This window comes from Sceloporus occidentalis, unplaced genomic scaffold, assembly GCF_023333645.1.
Source record: "Sceloporus occidentalis isolate IW3139 unplaced genomic scaffold, rSceOcc1.0.p SCAF_7, whole genome shotgun sequence".
NCBI lineage: Eukaryota > Metazoa > Chordata > Lepidosauria > Squamata > Phrynosomatidae > Sceloporus > Sceloporus occidentalis.
Window position 1 is genome coordinate 23,786,262 of NW_028316987.1, and position 24,009 is coordinate 23,810,270.

Here is a 24,009-nt window from a genome sequence, read left to right on the forward strand (position 1 = left end):
CTAGGGGTAGCTATGTTTGCCTTACAGCAAAGTACAATAACATCCAAAATCCACAAAACAGTGACACCTTTATTGACCAACTAATATGCACAAAATACCTAATGCAAGCTTTCAAACCTCCAATGGCTTCTTCTTTAGGCAAGGGATTAAATATCTAACAAGAAAGAAAGAAAAAGTGATGATGTTGGAGTCAAATGCCTACATTTTAATCAAGATGTAGTTAGTTGTTCTCAATTAAGATAGTATGGAGTAGTTTTCAATTCTCAGTTAAGATGGTATGGAGGGATATCCATGTAGGCAGAGGCCATTACTCTGCCTTGGCAATGCAGGTTCTGGGAGACAAAAAAGTCCATTAGCAACACAATAAGAAACCTTCTTTGAGATCCAGGTTGTCTTTTAAGCAAGGCTACCTAACCCCTGGTTTGGCAGGGAACACTGAATTTCTCAAGAAGTCTGTGCTGTTGCATTTGGAAAACTGTTAGATACTATAGTTTTTTGTGGGTTTTTCAGGCTTTGTGGCCATGTTCTAGAAGAGTTTATTTCTGACGTTTCGCCAGCATCTATGGCTGGCATCTTCAGAGAAATTATATATATATATATATATATATATATATATATATATATATACACATACATATATACACACACACACACACACACACATATATATAGATTTTAGTAATTTTAAAATTTTAGACATTTTAGATAGTGTTTTGAAAACTTGCAATTGTGGTTGGCTAACAAAGCTATTGCTGTTTTGTGGATTTTGGCTAAAATCAGTTAACCTGGCTCTTTCCTCTAACTTAATTCCAGATGATGAACTAAGTTAAAAAAAGTATGAGTGACCTTGGGCTAAAGTTGCTACTTTAAGGAATAGAGAAACTGCAATGAATAGGGAGAGTAGTGACAAGTGACTAGTTTTGAGAAAGTGCTCGCAAACATCAACAGCATGGCCAACTTTACCTCTCTTCTTGTCCCCACATAGGGACAAAGGGGAAAAGCAAAACTAGGAAGGGATTCCTTTCAGGTTAGTCCATAGAGGCAGGGCTTCAGAAGGTAAGGCAAACTAAGAGGTGGCCTTGGTTGCAGGCTAGATGGGGGCAAATCCATGAGCCAGATTGTGCCCACAAACCAGAGGTTTTCCACCTGTTTTATACAGTACAGTCCTATGCATATTTACTCTGAATATGTCCCAAGCTTTACTCATTAATATGTGTGTTTGGGAACACACCCTCAATTTCCATAAAATAAGCTTTATATATTTTACAAGTGTTCAGTCAAACAATCGATTCCTTGATTGTTCCATAATGCCATGATTATTTGGCACATACTGTACCTATGGCTCAGGCTGCACTGAGCTTGCAATTTTGTCCACTGAGAAACACAAGCTGTCAATAAATAACAAGGTGTCCAGCAATAAAAATTCTAATACAAAAGGCTCCCATTCTGAGCATAGCTCACTGATAAATTGTCTCAGTTTGGCACACACATTGCACTTCTCATCATGGGGTTCCCATCAATAAATAAAATGTCAGTGCAACAATAAGCAGCAAACAGAATGGAGAAGAGAAGGTCTGATAGGCAGCTGATGGCATAAAAATGTCTTCATACTTGTAAATACTGACCACCTTCTCTGAAACAGGAGGAGAGTCTATGTCATGCCGAGTTATGGAACCTAAAACAGGTAAAGAAGAGGGGGAAAGTATTAGCACAGCTGTTTTTAACTCTTTATTATATATCTTTGGGCAATCACTTAGCATTCAAAATAGTCATCCGAGCCCTATAAATCCTGGGCAGCATCTGCACTGAAGAAATAATCCAGGTTGACACCACTTTAACTGCCATTGTTCAATGCTATGGAATCCTGGGATTTGTAGTTTGCAGCACCAGAGCTCTTTGACAGAGAAGGCTAACTACCTCACAATAACACAAATTACAGAATTACATAGTACTGAACTGTGGCAGTTACAGCAGTGTCTAACAGCATTATTTCTGCAGGGCAGATGCAGTACTATTTTCCTGAAAGGATCCAACAAAGGTTTATCTCCACAATGTTGCATGTGTTCATTTTCCTCTGTTACTAACCTACTTCTATAGTTCTGGGGAGGGGAGATGGGACATGCTTGTGCAGTTTGATTTTTTGTTTGTTTTTTGCCTCTGCATTATATAATATCATAGAATCACAGAGATGGAAGAAACCAAAAGAGCCATCCAGTCCAACCCTCTGCCATGCAGGAACTCTCAATCAAAGCATACCCAACAGATGGCCATTCAGCCTCTGTTTAAGACCTCTAAGGAAGGAGACTCCATCTCTCTCTGAGGGAGTGTGTTCCACTATTGAACAATCCTTATTGGCAGGAAGTTCTTTTTAGTTTAGGTAGAACCTCTTTTTCTGTAGCTTGCATCCATTGTTCCAGGTCCTGTTCTCTGGAGCAGCAGCATACAAACATCCTCCCTCCTCAATATGCCACCCCTTCAAATATTTAAACAGGGCTATCATATCACCTCTTAACCTTACAGGAAGTTCATCCTTCATCAGCCTCACCAGTGGAGCCCACAGCAACCTAGAATGCCATTATGGGTACTGAATTGCTGACTGGGGATGGTTGGGGTAGAATTAGTTGTTCAGGGGCCAAATTCCACTATGGACTGTGAGGGGCACTGAATCCCATCAGTGACAGTGCTGGAATGCTTCTCTGCTGTATATCACCTGCTGCATAAAGTTTATCCAACAACAGTAATGGTATGTGGCACCAAATAAAGCCTGTGGAAGGCCTGGAACTACACTCAGTTCCAAAACAGAACACCTCATCCCTGGGTAAATCTTAAAATTTTGTGGGAATGCCTTGCCTGTTTGCAAGGAGTGTAGATCTCAACTACAGGAGAAAGTGCACAGAAAAGAACAGAACCAAGTCATAAGAATGAATAAGGGGGAAACAACATAGCAAAATAAGGAGGCAAAGCAAGGTAAAATGCAATAGTGCCAAAATAAAATTATTAATGTTTACAGTCTGTTGTTTCTGCTGCAATATACTTAACAGAAAATATGATTAATCTTTCTTGGGTTTCCAGTATTTTCTCAACCTTTCTTGGGAGATGAACCAGGTGACATCACAAGGACCTGCCTCTAGGTTTTGGATCTCAGGAAATGGGATATTGCTGAACTTTGTTTTTATTGCTATGTACTGTCAAGTCAGCTCTGCCTTATGGTGACACTATAAAGAAGATCCTTCTAAGAGGTCCTGTTATTAATAGCCCTGCTCAGGTCTTGCAGACTCAGGCTGTGGCTTTCTTTATTGAGTCAATCCACCTGCAGTGTGGTCTTCCTCTTCTACTGCCTTTGCCTTTATTGAACATTATCATCTTTTCCAGTGAATTATGTCATCTCATGATATGTCCAAAGTATAATAGCCTCACTTTGGTCATTTTGGCTTTTAGTCATAGCTCAGGCTTTATTTGTTTTTGGACCCATTTGATTTTCCCTTTGATATCTGTGCTATCTGTAGCTCATTAACTGGGAACCTTTTTTTTTACAGATCATCCAAATGATGCAGTCATCAAACCACTGTCCCTTTGTTTGTTTGTTCCCCATCCTTCTTGTACTCTTTTAGATAACTCATTTATTGTGCTTTCTAAACAGCAGTTGTTAGAGCAGCACAAATGTGGCTGGTATAAAATCAAGTCTCTTGACTTCTGAAAGCTCAGAGTGAAGTATGAGGGATTTTATGTTATACAGAGGTGGAAGGGTGGAATTTTCTACTTCCCCTTTATTTCTCATTGTAGGAAAGAGTTAATCAAATCTAGAGGTAAGACTTCATTGGGTGTTTCTTAGAATGTAGACAAACAGTAGATAAGCATGTGAGGCATGTCAGTCCAATAGCACCATCAAGAAACAGGGAATTGAACAATTTATGGTTGGATCACTAAACCATTGTTAAAACCAACTCCTGATCTATTCACACATTATGTGTGAATACATCCATCAGCTAAACTTTGGTGACAGTTCCATGCTCACCACCATGAGAAACAGGGTTTCCCAACCTTTTTTACTCATGGACAAGTTGGGAACCATTACTGTATTGCAACATATTGTCGTATCCAGTGAATTGAAAAGTTTTGTCAGAATACACTTAAAACATTTCAGTCATGTCATCTCTTAATAAAGAACACATTCATTAATGGTTATTCTCCTACGGTTTGAAAACAAAATGTCACAAAGGACCTTTCTATAGCTATCTTTGATTTACTTTACAGCACTGGATTTCCAACATGCTACTTTAACTGTACTTTAAAGACAGCCAGCATGGCATAGTGGTTTGATTGTTGGGCTATGATTTTGGAGCCATGAAACCCACTGGCTGACCTTGGGCAAAGTTCTCAGCCTCAGGGGAAGGCAATGGCAAACCTTCTCTAACGAAATCTTGCCCAGAAACCCCCATGATAGGTCTGCCTTAAGCTTGCCATAAGTCGGAAATGACTTGAAGGCACATACCACCACCACTTTAACTGTGGCAAGAATTCTTACCCCTATGGCACTGCAGATAGTCTGAGGTATGTATGGCACCCTAATACTACAGTCTCATCACTGCCTAGAAAGAATCAAGAAGAGGTTTGATAAAGGCAACTTCTTTGGGGCAGCTTGTCCATGGCCTCAGATCAAAAACATGTGACAAGTTTTTTTTATGAGTTCCACTACTGCTTTATAGTAATGTAACACAAACACAAAAGAAAACCAACCTACCTTGAATTGCTGGCCCCCAAGCAAATAAATAGTACCAGCTCAGATGAAGATCTACAATAGTTTCATCCCTGGGAACCTTCACAGGACGCTTGAATCGACACGTTACACGATTGTTTTCAAAAATGCCTTCTTCATCTCTTGCAGGATTCCTCTGGATCTCTTTTGCCCACTGACCAACATTGTAGAAATGATGTATCCTGACTCTTCCATTGTCATCATGAACGCAAGCCATAACATCATCTCCACCCTAAATTGAAAAACTAAGTAAGGATTCCACTGTGACATCAGTTCTGCCCAAGAGAAATGAAGGGATTATTCACAGTGACAAGTAACTATTAAACAAATAATTACTGTATATACTCATGTGTCTAGAAATTTTACTCAAAAAATCAACCGAAAAAATCTGGGTCGACATATCCACAGGTATAGTAAGTACTATACCTCTTTTCAAAAAAAGAAACCATCCCCTTCTCTTAGTAGAGAGGCAAAAGGCAAGCACTTAGTCTGTCCCAGGAGAAACTAAAAGCAGCACTGTGCTCTCTCTGCTTCTGGCCTTTTTCAATGCCTGAGTGAGAAAATAGCAGCAGTAATGGCTCTTTGGCACCTTCTCTAAAAGGAGCACCAAGAGAGTAGAGGGGGTCAGTGCTTCTTTTAGGTTCTCCCACGATGGACTAAACTCTTGTTCTTCACCACTATACTCAAGAGAAAGGAATGGTTCCTTTTTTTGATAAGAGCTAATGTTGTACTTTAATTCTTACCTTTACATCTTTTTTTGATATGTGCATGTTTTCTTAGCCCTGCCCGCATGTGGTCGCCTCACACAGCGACCATTAACCATAGTTGTCTCCTCATCCATCAAGCTTTTTAGGGTGAGCCCAAACAGTTATGCCTGTCGGAATGTTGTAAGTTCTTTGGCACTGTTTTCCTTTGCTTCATCTTTTACATCTTTTGTTAAATGCTCTTAAGATTACCCTCAATTTATCCAAGAGTCACATCAAAATCCATAATTTTAGCCCTAGAAGAGAGGGAGGGAGGACTTCAGTGTAGTTGTCCCCAATAGAGGCACAGCTGCATGGCTGCACCACCATTGGGGACAATGTGGGTGAGGAGTCCAAAGATGCTTAAATCCACAGATACCAAGGTCCCACCGTACATGAAGTTGACTTATACATGAGTATATATGTTAACACTAATATTTCTTTAATTTCTAGAAGTTCCTCCTCTTTAAAATATAAATTTATTTTAAATATCTGTCCCTGTCATTTTAGAATTATGTGTAGACAGAGATTTTTTTTTTTTTTTGCACTGACTGATATGAGCGCAGATTGTTTCCACTTAAGTCAATGAACTCTATTTATGTTAACAGATAATTGACTTTTGTACAGTGATGAGGCTGGAGAAGCCAGTCTCCAGCTTCACCTAGTAGTTGTCTGCCTGTAGTTGTCTACCTATGACCCCCATCCTTCCAAGACTCCAAGACAGCTCTGAAGTGAGCAGAGTCTTGGAGCAGAGTCACTCAGAGACCATAAACAAGGATATTCAGCTGGAACTAATGCCTAATCTGAGTCAGTTACACAGCCCAAGTTTCTATCTCCTCTTTGACTAACCCCCAGTGTAACTATAAACAAGTGGACCTTGAGTATAAAAGGGAATTTTTCACTCATTACTCTTTTCCTTTCCCTTGTTACATCTAACACATTGGCTGTATTTTTGCTTATATGTCCTTTCTCAGTAACAAAACAATGCTTACTTGAATTGGACCTTCTCAGCTATTGCGCCCAGATTGTGGTATGGCCTGCCAGACGAGATCCGTCACATTACTACTCTAAACAGCTTTTAAAAAGCTATAAAGACAGATCTGTTCCGGCAGGCCTTTCCTAATATTTCTCCAGCTATCAAAAGGAAAATTTAATTGCTGACCTCTGACTTCACCACAGTTATTGTATTGTTTTAAAATATGTTTTATGTTTTAAATTCTACATGGTTTAATTGTATTTTAAGGGGCGTGGGTGGGTTGAGGGTTTGGAATGTATATTTTAATCTTGTAAGCCGCCTCGATTGCATTTTGTAGAGAGGCGGGATATAAATAAATTTTATTATTGTTATATTGTTGTTGTTAATACTTTCTTACCATTTTCTTATCTGAAGAAAATCCCACAGCAACCCAGCCATCTGTCTGAGCACTCAACTCAAACTCTATGTCAGCTCCTATTCTGCGATAACTGAGAAAGTAATCACAAGTCTCTGCATTACATCCTGGTTTACCGTACCTACACGTGGAAGAAGAAAGAAAACACAATTTCCTGTAATTTTGACATATTCAGTTAACAATCCTGTTGACGGTTATCTATACATCTGACTGAAATACCTGTAGCTGAAACAGGACTCAACATCACAGTTAGTCACATATCAATCTTACTCAAATCAATGATAAACAGTAATGTACTTCAATAATCAATTATGCTTAGGATAGCACTTCTAAGGACATAACTGTAGACTTCAAATAGCTGTGCCCAATTTTGGATATAACCACATGACACACTTTATCTGCCATGGCTGCATCATTTGGAATCCTAACATCTCTAGTTTATTAATTAATTAATTAATTAATTAATTCCCACTCTTTTCCCAGGACTGGGACTCAGAGCGGCTTCACAGCAATTAAAAAACAAACAAACAAACAAAAAGTACAATTAAAACATTTAAAAAATAAATAGATAAATGACATGCATTAAAAAGAATGATTAAACTAGTCCAACATTCCTGCCTGTTCTTATAGTGATTCCTTAAATGCCTGTTTGAACAGGTAGGTCTTCACCTGCCGTCGGAAAGCCATCAAGGAGGGAGCCATTCTTATCTCCCTGGGCAGGGAGTTCCAGAGTCTAGAGGCAGCCACTGAGAAGGCCCTCTCTCGTGTCCCCACCAACCGTGTTTGTGAAGGTGTTGGGATGGAGAGAAGGGCTTCTCCAGAGGATCTCAGAGTCCAGGCAGGTTCATACCAGGAGAAACGGTCTGCCAAATAATGTGGACATGAGCCATGTAGGGCTTTGTAGGATATAACCAGTACCTTGAATTGTGCCCAGAAACAAACTGGCAGCCAATGAAGCTGTTTCAACAGGGGAGTTGTATGGGCTCTGTAATCGGCGCCTGTTAACAGCCTGGCAGCAGCTCTTTGAACCAGTTGAATTTTCCGAACACTTTTCAAAGGCAGTCCTATTTAGAGCCCATTACAGTAGTCCAAACGGGATGTAACCAAGGCATGTACCACCGTGGCCAGATCTGGCTTCTCAAGGAATGGGCACAGTTGGTGCACAAGTTCTAAATGTGCAAAAGCATTCCTGGTCACAGCAGAGACCTAGGGCTCCAAGGCCCCATACAGACAGGCCAAAATAAAGCTGCTTCGGGTCACTTTGGAGGTATGCTGTTTACATGATGCATGCGTCCTAAGAGTCTGGAAGCTGCACCAAAGCTGTGCAACACTCCTTAGGACTGGATTGTGGCTTTGGTGTGGCTTCTGGACTCTTAGGACGCATGCATTATTTAAACAGCATACCTCCAAAGTGACCCGAAGCAGCTTTATTTTGGCCTGTCTGTATGGGGCCCAAGTTTAAAGCAGAGTCCAGGATTACCCCCAAACTGCGAACCTGTGTCTTCAGGGGGAGTGTGATCCCATCTAACACAGGCTGGATCCCTATTCCCTGATCTGCCTTCCGACTGACCAGGAGCACCTCTGTCTTGTTTGGTTAGGTATTCATAATTTTCTACTAGAGAGCATGGGTATTGGGAATGGATGCTCATTCCCTGTTATCTCTGTGTGAGTTGGCTCAGAGAGGCAGTGAGGAAGGGCATTCAGAAGAACAGCTTTCCCTCACTACCAAAAATGGAAAACAGCAGGACAAAATTCAGTGTAATTGTACGATTTGTGCATATAATTAAAACTCATTGTGAACTTTTGGGTGAGCATTTTTACTTTCATATTCAGTTTATCTATATGTGATCCATACAGCTACAGGCTCTTAGATATTTTATCAACTTAAATGCTATTATCTAATTGGTGTGGTCATCAAGTATTTTTTTATGGTTTTAGCTCTTGAACATAAAATATAATTCTGAAACATGTCAGCAGCTGGTAAATAATACGTAAACTCGTTTCATTCAGCACTCAACATCTTTTCTTTTACCCTTCGGCTGACTTGGTGTTCTTCCCCTCACCTACCCTCTTGTTGCCATCATATAAAAGGCAAATCCTAAAACGGATTATCCCTGACCATTTTGGTTTGGTATGTGCCTGTTTAGCAAGCTTTCCCCAGCACAAAATATATCTTCAGCTTCAGCTACAAATCATCATGCCACTGGTCTCATGAATGCAATATAACAATCCTAAATATACAGTATGCTGCCAGAAAATATTTATTGATATAGATATGAGTCCCTGGTTATAGGCCAGGTTGTAAATATTTATAAATAGAGCTATGCTGTTTCATACCAACCTAAAACAGCCTTTTGTTTTTCCACAGTCATCCACTCTAATTCTTGCAAATGGATCAACTGGAGGGGCAGTAGGAAAAGGATAGCCTAGAAGAATCAGAATAAATAAATAAATAAATAAATAAATAAATAATGTAGCACAATACAATAGCAACAATTACTTTCAGTAATACTAGTATACCACAACTAGCAAAGGAGCTTTACTTCTTTAACAGAAGTTTTCATACCAGAAGTAGAAATAACATGGGAATAATAGAGATAGGTTCCCACTCCACAAAAAAGTTCAACATTTTTCAGCAAACTTTTTTATTCAAGATTAACATTATGCACATGTGAAACGAAATAACTAGGAGCCTTATCACACTAGATGGATCCTGCTCAGAAACAGGATTTTAGACGTAGAAAAAACCCACAAACTGCGGGATGATTTTCAGACGCATTTCTCACAAACAGAAATAACATGAAAATAAAGCAAACGGAAAGTGACCAAACAATGACACCTTTTTTACTTTTGGGAAGTTCCCGAAAGTAAAAAGGTGTTGTTTCTGTCCACTGTGAGACTTGGGATTACTCTGACCAAAAATCCACGACAAACTTCAGGTAGATCAGAAAGTTTATTGTAAGGACTTGAGTGGAAGTATTCCTGCCACGTCTTTGTTGAAACTGAGGAGTTCCAAATAGAGACAGAACCTTACAATTCCCCAAACCCCTCCCTTTGAGTTGGTTCCCTACGTTTCAGCCTTTGATGTAGAATTTCTCCCTTTGGTCTGAAGGGGGAAAGGAGGGGGGTTTTTTTGGCCATTTGGTTCCTGGCTCTTCTACCAAGTAGAGATCTAAGGCTGTATGCATCTTTGGTTTCAGATTCCCAACAACCCCTCATAAAACTGCCTAACTGCCATGCACTATGTGACCATCCGGCTTAGTCCTCATGGCGGCATCCCCCCTATTCTCAAAGTGACTATCCATCTATCTATCTATCTATCTATCTATCTATCTGTTTATCTATCTATCTATCTATCTATCTATCTATCTATCTATCTATCTATCTATCTATCTATCTGTTTTTCTATTTATCTCCCTATCTATCTATCTATCTATCTATCTATCTATCTATCTATCTATCTATCTATCTATCTCCCTATCTATCTATCTATCTATCTATCTATCTATCTATCTATCTATACAAACCTCATGGCAGAATACACCCTGAATGCCTGACTGAAGGTGGATTCTGACATCCACTTTCCATTTGCTTTATTTTTGCGTTATTGCTGTTTGGGAGAAATGTCATCTGAAACACCTCCTGCATTTGTGTTTTTTTTTTTTCCTTTCCTACTTTTAAATCCCGTTTCTGAATGGGATTCATCTAGTGTGATTAGGTCCTAGGTCAGGTAAGCTTCACAAAAGTAAACAACAACAAAAACTACCAGAAAATTCTTCTAAAATGCATCCCGAGATTTTTCTTTTCCTTTTAATGAACTCCCAAATGGAAATCTTATGATTTCCTTTTTGGTGGCGAAACATACATATTTATGTTTTTTCAACATGCTCGTGTAGATGGTGTGGCAAGCTACTCTCCTTTCCCACTTTCTTTCTATTTTTCTCTTCACACATGCTCAGTAGGTGACTCTGGAGGCAGCTGTTTACTCTGTACATAAGCACATACAGCTACAGTAGGATCACCTAGAGCAGAACCTCATTCTGTCCCAGATCAAGCTTTATTGTATTGTTTACTCCAATGTAACCCAACATTGAAAGTCTGCTTTCTCCAGCCCTCCTTCGCCATCCTCTCAGTGCTAATACTGGGCTGGTGGTGGAACATCTTGACAGAAAGGAAAGGGGGAACTAGTCTGAGTTTCCATAAAATGACTGAAAAAGGAACTTCTTTGTCAGAGATGCCAGTACTAACAAAGGCCTGTTACAGACAGGCCAAAATAAAGCTGCTTTGAGTCACTTTGAAGGTATGGTATTTCAATGATGCATGTGTCCTAAGAGTCCAAAAGCCGCATCAAAGCTGCATTCCAGTCCTTAGAACTGGAGTGTGGCTTTGGTGTGGCTTTTGGACTCTTAGGACACATGCATCATTGAAATACCATACCTCCAAAGTGACTCGAAGCAGCTTTATTTTGGCCTGTCTGTAACAGGCCAAAGTGACTACTATTATTGTAACAACCTGCTATGATCAGGCTGCCATCCAATCATGTTGCAGATAACAAATTAGTAGTCTGCACTGCAGATGGAAGACTGATGTCCAGAGTTGAACTGGATGTGATATGACTGAACAGTAGCTATTAGGTGCAGGTAAATCAGCCTGGAGCTGTAACTCTAAGGATATTAACCTTGCCACTTTGCTGTTTTCTAAATAAAATCTTCCATGAGGATGTTATGTAACCCGAGAGAGGAAACCCAACAAGGTACCGATATAATAGTGTGAAAAGGGACAGAAGTGGAAGTCCCAAGAGAGAAGGTGGTATCACAGGGCTGAAAAGGCAGCAGGTCCAAGGAAGCGGAAGGGCTTAAAAAAGGCCAGAGAAAGGACCATGAGGAATTGAATGAAGGCAAACAGAATGATTTAAGGAATGCAAGAGAATTGCTGGGGGCAGAAGGATGCTGAAGTGATGGATGATATGGTTACATATGTACCACTTCTACAAGCTGTGAGAAGTTACAAGGATGAAGATTGAAGAGGTTTTCATGGTTTTGGTTCCCTCCAAAAAGTGGTCAGTAGAAGTTTACTGTCATTTTGTAATAATTTGGCTTATTTACACAGGTGAGCACAGGTGGACGTGTCTATCTTAAGCACTCCAACCGAGAATCAAATTTCACTGGTCCTAACCCACTGGATGGCCTTGGGCAAGCCACACTCTCTCAGCCTCGGGAAAGCAAAGGCAAATCTCCCATGAACAGATCTTGCCAAGAAAACCCCACGGCAGATTTGCCTTAGGGGCGCCATAAATAGGAAACACAAGAAGAAAAAAACATCAATTTCCAGGGAGACAGCCACTCTCGAAATGCTAACTTGTAGAACCCAAAATGATTCTGTGTGCAGAGATACCTGAACTGTTTTAAGGTTGCGGAAGGATGATTCAGTATCAGCAGGCAGGTTGTTAATCTTGCTTACTTGCAGGAATTGAAAAACAAATTACTTTCCCCATCCATTATCATTTGGACATTCTTAAATATGAAAGTCACCAAATCCCATCTGATCTTGGAAGTTAAGCATGATCAGCCCTGGTTAGTATTTGGATGGGAGGCTGCCAACAGATACCAGGTACTGTTGGCTATATTTCCGATGAAGGAATTGGCAAAACCACCTTGCCTAAGAAAACCCTATGAAATTCATCGGGTCGCCATAAGTCAACAGATGATTTGAAGGCACATACACAAACAAATATGCTCATACAAGCACAATGTCTACTTAGTAGTGCCTTCTATGTCTTCAGTATAGCTTATGTCTGTGTTGTTTGCAGAAGATAGAACTTCATTGGCATTTGGCCATGAAATAAGGATTACTGAAGGATCAGAAATAAAGAATTCTATAGAAGTACAGTCACCCCTCCAAGTCCGTGGACTTGAAATCCACAGACTTGAAAATACGAGGGGGGCGACCGCCATTAAACTTAAGGGGGTGCATGCCCACATGCACATGCCCCATTCAAGTCTAGGGCGCTTGAATATGCACAAGATTTGGAACTCGTGGGCCGGGGGGAGTCCAGAACGGATCCCTCATGAGTTCCAAGGGGCGACTGTAGTGGCATAATTCTATGTATGTGGGGAAAATTTGGAGTATGTGTTTGTCACCTGCTTTTACACTGAGGTTCACTCAGATGCTTTTGACTACAACTCTCATAATTCCTTGTTGTTGTTGTTGTTGTAGCTGCCTTTGAGTCAACCTTGATTCATGGTGACCTTGTGGATAAGACATCTCCAAGACCCCCTGTCCTCACTTGCTCTGCTCAGATCCTGCAAGCTTCAGCCCACAGTGTCCCTGATCAAGCCTAACCATCTGGCATGTGGCTTTCCTCTTTTTCTACTGCTTTCCACTTTTCTTAGCATCAGTGCCTTTTCTAATGAGTTGTGCCTTCTTATGATGTGGCCAAATTATAACAGCATCAATTTAGTCATCTTGGCTTCCAGAGAGAGTTCAGGTCTGATCTGTTCTAGAACGCGGTTTAGGTCCAGACTATCTGAGAAACCATATCTCCCCATACAAACCAGCTAGGGCCCTAAGATCCTCAGAAGGCTTACTCTCAGTCCTGCCACCATCACAGGCTCACTTGGTGAGGACACGAGAGAGAGCCTTCTCGGTGGCGGTTCCCACCCTGAGGAACTCCCCCTCCCGGCTGTATAGTTCACTGTCTAGTTCTCATATCCATACATGGTGACGGAAATGCAATGGCTTGGATGATCCTCACTTTAGTGTTCAGAGCTATATCTTAACCCATAGCATAATAGAATCATAGAGTTGGAAGAGACCGCAAGGGCCATCCAGTCCAACCCCATTCTGCCATGCAGGAAATCTAAATCAAAGCATCCCCGACAGATGGCCATCCAGCCTCTGTTTAAAGACCTCCAGGGAAGGAGACTCCGCTACACTCCGAGGACATACTCCGAGCCCTTACTGTCCGACAGTGGTTCTTCCTAATGTTGATGTGGAATCTCTTTTCCTGTAGCTTGCATCCATTGTTCCGTATTCTAGTCTCCGGAGGAGCAGAAAACAAGCTTGCTCCCTCCTCAATATGACATCCCTTTAAGTATTTAAACAGGGCTATCATATCACCGCTGAACCTTCTCCAGGCTATTCACACCCAGGTCCCTTAGTCGTTCCTTCCACCATTTTAATCACTCTCCTTTGGACAGTTTGATTTGCTACTAAGCCTCAAGCACTCAATCACACAAGTTTTAACAAACTGCCATAAAGAATCTCTCTCAGCGTGCGAACTGGGACCCTGGCACCCTGGGCACGAATCCTCACTCTGAAGGGCCTGTCTGAGGTCTCATGTGAGACTTAACAAACATTGTAAAACACTAGGTAAGCGCTAATATTGGCCTGGCACTAACGGGCAGCGAAACGCCGCCCCTCTTTGCTGCATAGCATCTACACGTGGCTGCACAGATGCGCGTTCGAAAAGGAGCCGCTGTAGGCAGCTCCTTTTTTGCGCCGTCATCAGGGCTGCAACGCAGTCCCATGACGCCGCTTCTGCTGATAGGCGTCCTGCTCTGAATTATATCACCTCTCATCATGCAGAGTGACCAGATGTCTGACAAGGCACCACAAAATGGAGGACATTGAAGGAAAAAAATGTGGGGCATTGCTAAATAACAGCTCAAGACTGTAACGCTAATATCAATGTAAATCCATGTTTCTTAGGACTTTATCATACGGGGGAAATCAGGGGTTTAAACAGGGATTATCTCAATTGCAGTTAAGTTTTCCACACACGTCGCAATTAAAGAGTCATTATCCCGAGAATAACCAGGCAGTAAACAGCAACAAATCATTCATCAATTCCCCGTGAATGACTTCTTGCTGTTTATTGCCTTGTTATTCCCGGGATAATGGCTCTTTAATCGCGACGTCGTGTGAAAATCATGATTGCGATTGTGTAAATTTAATCCCTCGATGTGATAAAATCCTTAGTCAATGGTTTCTTTGTGGGTTTTTCTGGTTATGAGGCCACATTATAGAAGGGTTTATTCCCAACGTTTCGCCGGCAGCTGTGGCTGGCAAATAATGCTCCGCCGATGCTCAAAATGGAGGGCATTTGGGGATTGTTCCTAGGGATATGTTTGAGATGTAGCAGGGCAGCGCTTCTCAACCTTTGGGCCTCCAGGTGTTTTGGACTTCAATTCCCAGAAGCCCCAGTCATTGTTACTATTGGTTGCCTCTGTTTAAAAAAAAAACTGGGGGCGTGGAAAGGATGCGTTGGTCTCCTTTTGACTGAGGTTCTGTGACGTCACGGGCTGCCCACGTGCCAACGGACTCCGTTTCCATGGCAACCGCTCTGGTCGTTAGGCAGAGGAGGGGGCGGAGTCAGAAAAAACGTTGCTTTCCCAATTCCCTCACACAAACCTCCCCCCTTTCTCTCGCGCAGACTGCGCTCTCTCTCTCCCTCACAACGAGGCTGCGAATGTATCCACACTGGGGAAATAACCCGGTTTGGCACGGCTCTAAGTGTCTTGCTCGAGGCTATGGGGCTCTGAGAGCTCCAACTCCCAGAATTCCATAGCCTTGAAGCCAGAAAAGTGTTAAAGCACGAGCTTAAAATGGCTCTCCTCAACCCCCCCCCACCGTCCCCTCACCTTCGTCTGAGAGGAAACGCATGTCGTAGAACTCGCTGGCGAAGGTGCCGTAGGACGAGTCGTGATGCTGCTGCTCGTCGGCCTGGGCCTCCGCCGCGTCCCTTCCACCCCCTGCGCCCCCGCCGGCCTCCTCGGCTGGGCTGCCCCACGAGGAAGAAGGGGAGGCCAGGACCAACAGCACCAGCCAAGCGCTTCGGCGGAGCCACAGCAAGGCTGCGGCAGACGCGGCCATGGCGGCCCCCACTCCCGCCTCAAAGCCTGCGCCGGCGCCTCAGACTCCTCCGCCTGCGCATCTTAAGCGGATCCCTCCCTCCCTCCTCAGTCCCTCACTTTCTCTCCGCCTGCATCTATACTGGGGAAATAACCCGGTTTGGCAGCGCTTTAGCTCTTCGTCTGGGTCTTTGCTATGGAATTCTGGGAGTTGGAGTTTGTTGTGGGGCCCAGACTGGGCCCCACAACAAACTCCAACTCCCAGAATTCCATAGCAAAGACCCAGACGAAGAAGACGACACAACAAACTCCCAACTCCCAGAATTCCATAGCAAAGACCCAGACGAAGAAGACGACACAACAAACTCCAACTCCCAGAATTCCATAGCAAAGACCCAGACGAAGAAGACGACACAACAAACTCCCAACTCCCAGAATTCCATAGCAAAGACCCAGACGAAGAAGACGACACGGATTGCTTCTCCCATGGACGGTTATATGTTGCGTGTTCTAGAGTCACCAAACCACACAATATATCGACACAGACAGTGGAACAACAACAAAAAATACCGTATACCCACAAGCATTGTGAAAATAAATATTTAATATAAATAAATAAACGTGCGCTTTCTCTTTTCTTTTCCATTTAACCAGACTGAGACACGACAACATGTAGCCGGGTACAGCTAGTACCTAATAAAAAATAAAGACACCCCCTGAAAATAAGCCATAGTGTGTCTCCATGAGGAAAAATATAGGACAGTGTCTTTATTTTGGCCGCCTTGGTTTTGTCCCCATCAGTGCCCATTTGTTGGCAGGTGCCCCATGTTCTGCGATAGCCATCAACTTGCCGACAAGCCTTTTGTCAGTAAAAATTCAGAGTCAACCCATGAGTAATTTAACTTGTCCACAAATGTCCACCAAAAGGACTTGAATGAGCCAACTCCAGCAACCTTTCCCTGTCTTTCACAGGCACAACTAGCGGCTGGTGTTTCTCCCAAACAGACAGGTCAAGATAAAGCTGCTTCGGGTCACTTTGGAAGTATGAAATGCTTCATGTGTCTTAAGAGGCCAGATGCTGCTCCAAAGCCATGTTCCGTTCCTAAGGACTAGAGCGCAGCTTTGGCGCAGCTTCTGGCCTCTTAAGATGCATGTGTCGTTTAAACAGCATGCCTCCAAAGTGACCCGAAGCAGCTTTATTTTGGCCTGTCTGTTCAGGCCCTGTGTTTCAGAGATTCTTAGTATAGGCCTGTTACAGACTGCCAAAATAAAGCTGCTTCGGGTCTCTTTGGGGGTATGCTATTTAAATGATGCATCGGTCCTAAGAGTCCGGAGGTTGCACCAAAGCCACACTCCATTCCTAAGCACTGGAATGCAGCTTTGATGCAGCTTCCAGATTCTTAGGATGCACGCATCATTTAAACAGCATACCTCCAAAGAGACCCGAAGCAGCTTTATTTTGGCAGTCTGTAACAGGCCATTATTTGGCTTCTATGTACACATACACTTATCCAGAGAGGTTTCCTTTACACACCTCAGGGGGATTTGCCTCTGGCAATTCTATAAATGGCTTTAAACTCTCATCCAGTCATTGTTCCTTACTGAATTCACAAGAGCCCTGCTTTCCTGGGGAACTGATCAGTTCATGACAGGTCAAATCCTTTACTTTCACTCAGTGTGGGCAGCTGATCTAAGATCACCTGGTTTAGTCTGATCCCCACTTCATTTACAGTGTAGCTACTTCCACTGCACCAGCAATAAAAGCACCCATCTAACTTAGACACATATAAGGCAGTCGCATGGTTTTCCTCTTCCATATTTGCGTGCCACTACTGCTTGGTTGCCTTTGAATGAAAGGAGGCTTCCTTTGGAAGATGCATATTATATCTTGTAGTTCTCACATAAGTGATATGTCTCAGTTCACTCACCCATTGCTTGGGGAGCTTTGATATGTCCCGTGATAGGATGTTTCCACCTCCATTGCAGGGTTAAAGAACATTGGTTCTTACTTGTGAGATATTCATTTTCAAGTACGTGTGAGAGAAGAGAGAACCAACTGGAAAAGGAGAGATATGACAGAGCATTTTAAAAAAGACACCATCAAGTTATGAGTATTCATGAAGGTCCCACTATTTCCAATGTGTCACTATCTCTTTAGTGAACACCCTTGAAGGAGATGACAGACCAAATGGTACAGCCTCATATGGAAAATATTTCACCTGCTAAGAAATGTGTAGGTACTTGTGGTGAAGCGTGTGGATTGGGATACACAATCATACTACAACCAAGTCCGCGGGCATAAGAAAATCTTGGGGCCAAAGTGCCTCCAGAATTGTCTTGAGAGTCTCCAGTGTGAATTTACATTTCCTCACAAACCAATTAACCAATTTCAGCTCCAGAACCACGCTCCACAGTTTGTCTTTTTGATTTGTTTCTTTCTTTTAACGCATAATGGAAGAAGATTGGAATAAGCATCTTTTGTTCTTTGGGATGGAATAGTTTTTATGGCCCCAATCTCAATCAGACATTCTGTGGCTTCTAGCATCAGCTGATGCTTCTCTGCCTTCCTGAATCTTGGGGAAGCAATGAAAAAGTAATGAGAATGGTACATAAAGTATACCAAAACACCTTCTTTCAATGTTGAGAGGACCCATCGGTCTGTTGAGGTTTTCTCCCAAAGGACTGCAGTCTTTCTCTTATGCTTTACCTCCAGTCAGTCAGGATTGAGGCTATGGAGTTTATCACACCCGAGGGCTCCCGCCATGCTCCCATCACGTAAACGTCACCAAAATGCAACAGGAGCTTGCTGGTGGGATTGCGGATGGCGCTATTAAGGTGGAACACTTCCGTTTTCATCATGGAAGCGTTCTCATAATTGTTAGAAAAAGGGCCCTTTTTAAAACACGATAACACTTCCATGATGAAAACGGACGTGTTCCACCTTAATAGCACCATCTGCGATCCCACCAGGAAGCTCCCATCGCCGTTTGATGATGTTTACGCGATGGGAGCATGGCAGGAGCCCTCAGTGTGATAAACTCCTATGTCTATCATTGCTTGTCTGGAAAGGTCCAATCACTGACATTGTTGTTGGCTCCAGTGAAGCCCTGTGTCTTGGATGACTGCCGAGGTTGATAATTATATTCAGACCACTGTTTGCCAAACCTATTGTCACATGTACAAGTACCATAATTGTATCTATAGGGATGAAAGGAGGATTGTCCCTGGTGAAGGGACCTCTTTTCCTCTTTTTATGGTCACCTTAGTCAATGATCTCCATCTGGGCACCAACAGGGGAAGTATGATGCTGTTAGTGCTCTTGGACCTCTCAGCGGCCTTTGATACTACTGACCACGGTATCCTTCTGGAACGCCTGAGAGAGTTGGGAATTGAAGGCTCTGCTTTGCAATGGTTCCAATCCTACCTCTTGGGTAGATTCCAGATGGTGTCACTTGGGAACAGTTATTCAGCCAAGAAGGAGCTTCGGTCGGGCGTCCCTCAAGGCACAATTCTGTCCCCAATGCTGTTCAACATTTACATGAAGCCGCTGGGCGAGATCATCCGGAGACATGGGGTGGGGTGTTATCAGTATATTGATGACCCCCAAATATATTTCTCTATGTCTTAGACTGATGCAGTGACTAAGGATGGCATCTCTCCTCTGAATGCCTGTCTTAATGCGGTAATGGACTGGATGAGGGAAAACAAGCTCAAGTTGAGTCCAGGTAAGTCGGAGGTACTTGTAATAGGAACCCGTAATCCAGGAATGGAGTTATGCCAGCCAGTTCTGGACGGGGCCACACTTCCCCTGAAGGACTCTGTCTGCAGTTTGGGGGTTCTCCTCGACTCGTCACTTCATCTGATGGCTCAGGTGGACGTGACGATCAGGAGCATTTATTATCAGCTTTGGCTGATACACCAGCTGTGCCCCTTGCTGGAGCAGAGAGACTTTGAAACAGTGGTACATGTGCTGGTAACCTCTCGGCTCAACTTCTGTAATGCGCTCTACATGGGGCTACCCTTGTGTCAAGTTCAGAAATTTCAATTGGTACAGAATATAGCAGCCAGGTTGGTTACTGGTACACCTAGATCTGCCCACATCACACCAGTTTTAAAATCCCTTCACTGGCTGCCTATTAAATATCAAACCTTGATTTTCCATTTTTTATAGGGGACACCATTTTGCTATGTCATTATATTTAATGGGACTTGAGCATCCACCTATTTTGTTATACACGGGGAATCTTGGAACCAAACCCCAGCGTATAACAAGGATCCACTGTAATATTATATATAGATTTATTAATATATTATCCTAATATGTTGATATCTTGATACAGTTGACCCTTCCCTTACGCGGGGGAATCATTCCGGAACCCGCCGCATAAGGGAAATACTGTGCAAATTCAAGCCCCATTAGAAACAACAGGGCTTGTTCCCGCGGCGCATATGTGGTGCGCTGCAGGGTGTGCACCGCGGGTGCGTGCCCCATTGTTTCTTGTGGGGTGCAGGAGAAGCCTTTCCGGCGCGGCTCCCAGCATATGCTGGAAGCCGTGTATAGCATGCCCACATATGACACGGGCACACTGTACTTAATATGTTAATACACCATTCTCACTGGAGAATTGTGTATGTGTGCTGTGGGCAGACATGGGGGGGAGTGGTGAGGAAGGGAGAGTCCTCCCAAATAATCTGTTATTGGAAATGCTAAAAATATACAGCTGGTGAGAGTATTGCAGAACACTTTACTCTCTTAAAACTCTCTTTCAACATCCTCAAAATAGCTGGTTTGGAGAACAGATGACATTTGTCACTGAAATACAATACTGTGCTTTAAAAAGCCACAGTACTTTCCTGAGTCTCTTTAGCTGCAAACAGACCAATTGGGACCTCGTATTACTTTACATTCTGATAAAGCTTAAAGAGCATAGATCAGACAAAAAAATCAATAAAAATAAAATGGTATGTAGAAGCATAAAAGTACATATAAATTTCAGCAAGCATAAATGACTTTGTCAAATGTTGTTTCCATGTATTTTCGGTTTATTTTAAAAGCAAGTGAACAGAACAATCTTTGTCTACTTTGTAAACATCATTATCCTCAAAGTAGTAGCAGAAAAACTGTAAGGGACCCAAATATCCTGAAGGTCCTGTCTAATTTTGGATGCTAAGCAAGTCTCCATGTGGCTTTCTCATGAAGAGGGAGCCAGGTGGAAGCAAAGCCAGAAGGGCTGGGATCACCTTCCTTCACCTCCAGCCAGCTTCCTTGTGAGGAGGGAGCCAAGCAGACACAAGCACACCCCTCTCCCTCTTCTTTTGCCTTGTCTTCTTCCTCAAGAAGAGAGTCACATCAGCAGCACCGATGCACCCCCACATGGGGGTGGGTGGGCCCAATAAGGTGTCACCAGTTTTTGTGAGGTGTCACCAGAGCAGGTGGCACTCCCTGCACCTCCTTAATGACACCAGTGCCTCAGTATTCCTTTCATAACAAAACCCTATGAAAATTCATAGAGTCACCATACACTGATAGGCAACCTAAAGATGCATACATACAAAGATAAGTATGCATTTTTAGATAACAAAAGATACACACAATGGTTATAGAATTGATTCATACATATATCTAAATACATATATCTAAATCTGATTGGCTATCATGCCATTATCCTGTTTACAAGGTGGTTGCATTACCGTCCTATTAAATATATATTCTCCTCTTGTCTGGGATCACCCACATGACCGAGAAAGAAGACTACATGATAATGACAGCAAGAAACTGAGTCAAGCAGCAGCAAAGCATGAGGACAAGGGCAGCAACCTGGATTTTTTTTTTTTAATTCTATCTATGGTGGTTGTCATGCAGGAAAATAAAAGAAGCTGTGATGGCCCACTTAACTAACAATGGTTCAGAGATCTTATGCGTCATCTGGGCACATTACAGTTTGCTCATATTTAAAGCAATAACTGAACTGTGCAAATGGTGCAGTTGTAGCCTTTAGTTACTCCATTATGTTATGCGTGGCATATTCAAAACTCAAAAGTGTTTGCCAAAACAACACAGGTGATTGCCTGCAACAAATACTAAACAGGCATATTTTATGTGGTTCAGTTGTCTTATTTGGTGATCAATTGAAGCATATAGCATCAGACTGATTTTCATTAGATTCATCCAGCAGCAGCAGAAGATAAAACATAGTATGCAGAAGTTGAGAAGCATGAAGAGCTCTAGGGTTGAAGGCCAGGGACCCTGGAACTGTTTTTGAGATACGGGATGCTCAACATTGATAGGCTAATTTTTATTATTCTTTGCCTAATTCCAGGTTCTTGTGGGAGGAGGAAATTACTTTTTCCATCCCTTATCATTTGTACATCCTTAAATATGAAGACCCCTACAAGCACAATGTGTACTTAGAAGTGGACTTTATGTGTTTAGAGTAACCTGTTCCCAAGTAATTGTACATAGGACAGATTGCAGGCAGCCTTTATTCCTGGAAGGACTAGATGGAAATTCTTACCTTAATATTTCTTACTGCTTTGCCATTTAGTACATTTCTGGCAGACTTGAGGAGGCACAGGAGTCTTAGTGATCTGATTTTGCCAGATCAAGGTGTTGGGAGGAGTGCAACCCTCCCAATCTTGTCTTTGGGGGAGGTTCAAATTCCCCTGACCCCTATTCCAAGGTCCATGTCAATGGCCATTTGACATGTCCTTTGCAATAAAAGATCCTTGTGTATACGTATGTGCCATCAAGTCACTACGGTGGTGCGGACTGCACTGGGTGGCACCTGAGAGGAGGGGTGACACCTGGTTGAGGCCTCCTCCTGCTATGGGGATATGTGGTCCTGCTACTAGCGTTCACCCCTTCTCTGCTGCTTTGGCTCTCTTGGCCAAGGGAGACAAGGTAGCAGAGAAGGAAGGCTGTGCATGTGAACATCTTTCCCTCCACCTTCCCCAGTGCCTTGGCCGGCTTGTTGCTGGTCTGTGTGGGCAAACTGCCCCTGCCATCCCTCAGCACCCACGCCAGGTGGCATCAACACTAGGAATGCTACTGAAGTCATCTGTCAACTTATGGAGACCCCATTAATTTCATGGGGTTTTCTTAGATTATGAATAATCTGAGGTGGGTTTGCCAGTTCCTTCCTCTGAAATAAAGCCTACAGCACCTGTTAGAATTGGTCGTCTCCCATCCAAGTATTAACCAGGGCTGGACCTCCTTAGCTTCCAAGATCAGACAGGATCTGGTGCCTTTAGGGTATTTAGAATACTCAAAAGATCTGTGTTGTTGACGTGCGCCTTCAAGTAATTTCTGACTAAGATGAACTTAACTTATCAAATGGTTTTGTTGGCAAGTTTCTTCAGAGGGTGCTTGCCATTGCCATCCTATGAGGCCAAGATAGTGTGACTTGGCCAAGGTCTGCCATTGGGTTTACATGGCCAAGCCAGGATTTGAATCCTGATCTGCTGCAACCCCGATCACCAACCCTTTGGGCTGGTCTGTTTCAGCCCTTCAGTTTGATTTGCAGCCTATCTTTCCTTGCTAGTTTTAAAAAAGATTGTTCTCTTTTAAGCTAAGCAGTAAGTCCTTTTTTGTTGTGAGGTGAGGCATTGCTGACATCCTTAATGTGGAAATAAAATAAAATACAATCATTCTTCATTTTTCAGTTCTTTTATTGCAGGCATTAATACAGGAACAAGTAAACAGTTCAGCCACAAAAACCCTTCCAAGGCTTTGTTCACTTATAAATGCCATAGCATGCTAGTTTTTCTTCTCTGATCCAGGCTGATGATCAGTTAATACTGTCCTCATGAAAGTAGACTGGCCTAGCAGAGTTTTCCCCCAGAGATGTCTTTCCCATCTCTCATCATTTTAGGATTTCTCTACAGCACTCAAAATTACAAACCCCCCCAAACCCAAAAAACCCCACACATCTGAGGCTGATCGTGCATGCAAAACAACAGATCACTCAGTATATTTATTGCAAACTTTTTGAGCTTCAGAACATTAAAAAAAAATGAAACAGTAATATTTCACTTCAGTATTCCAGTAACCTGTGAGGGTGGCAAAAATTATATGAAAATGATCTTCCAAAAACAGTCAAAATATATTTGGCTAACATATTTTACCATAGTGTCTCAGTTGGCTTTGTGTGGGAAGCATAGATGATTGAACAACCCCTCTAACAGAAAAGGTGAAGGAGTACCCTAATATTGAAGTCATATTTTAAGACAGATATAGATATTATCCAGATGCTGATTTGAAGATATAC

General features: G+C 42.5%; 1 protein-coding gene across 1 annotated transcript; it reads right to left on the reverse strand.

The window, feature by feature from the left end:
- Window positions 1-648: 648 nt before the first annotated feature.
- On the reverse strand, window positions 649-15,801 carry LOC149309403 (DOMON domain-containing protein FRRS1L-like). Its single transcript, XM_089532373.1, has 5 exons — window positions 15,533-15,801; window positions 9,232-9,316; window positions 6,873-7,011; window positions 4,742-4,988; window positions 649-1,675 (listed from the first exon to the last, which is right to left on the reverse strand). Exons 1-5 carry the CDS (start codon window positions 15,762-15,764, stop codon window positions 1,503-1,505), a joined length of 876 nt encoding a protein of 291 aa, XP_089388499.1. The 5' UTR covers window positions 15,765-15,801; the 3' UTR covers window positions 649-1,502.
- Between the last annotated feature and the right edge of the window lie 8,208 nt (window positions 15,802-24,009).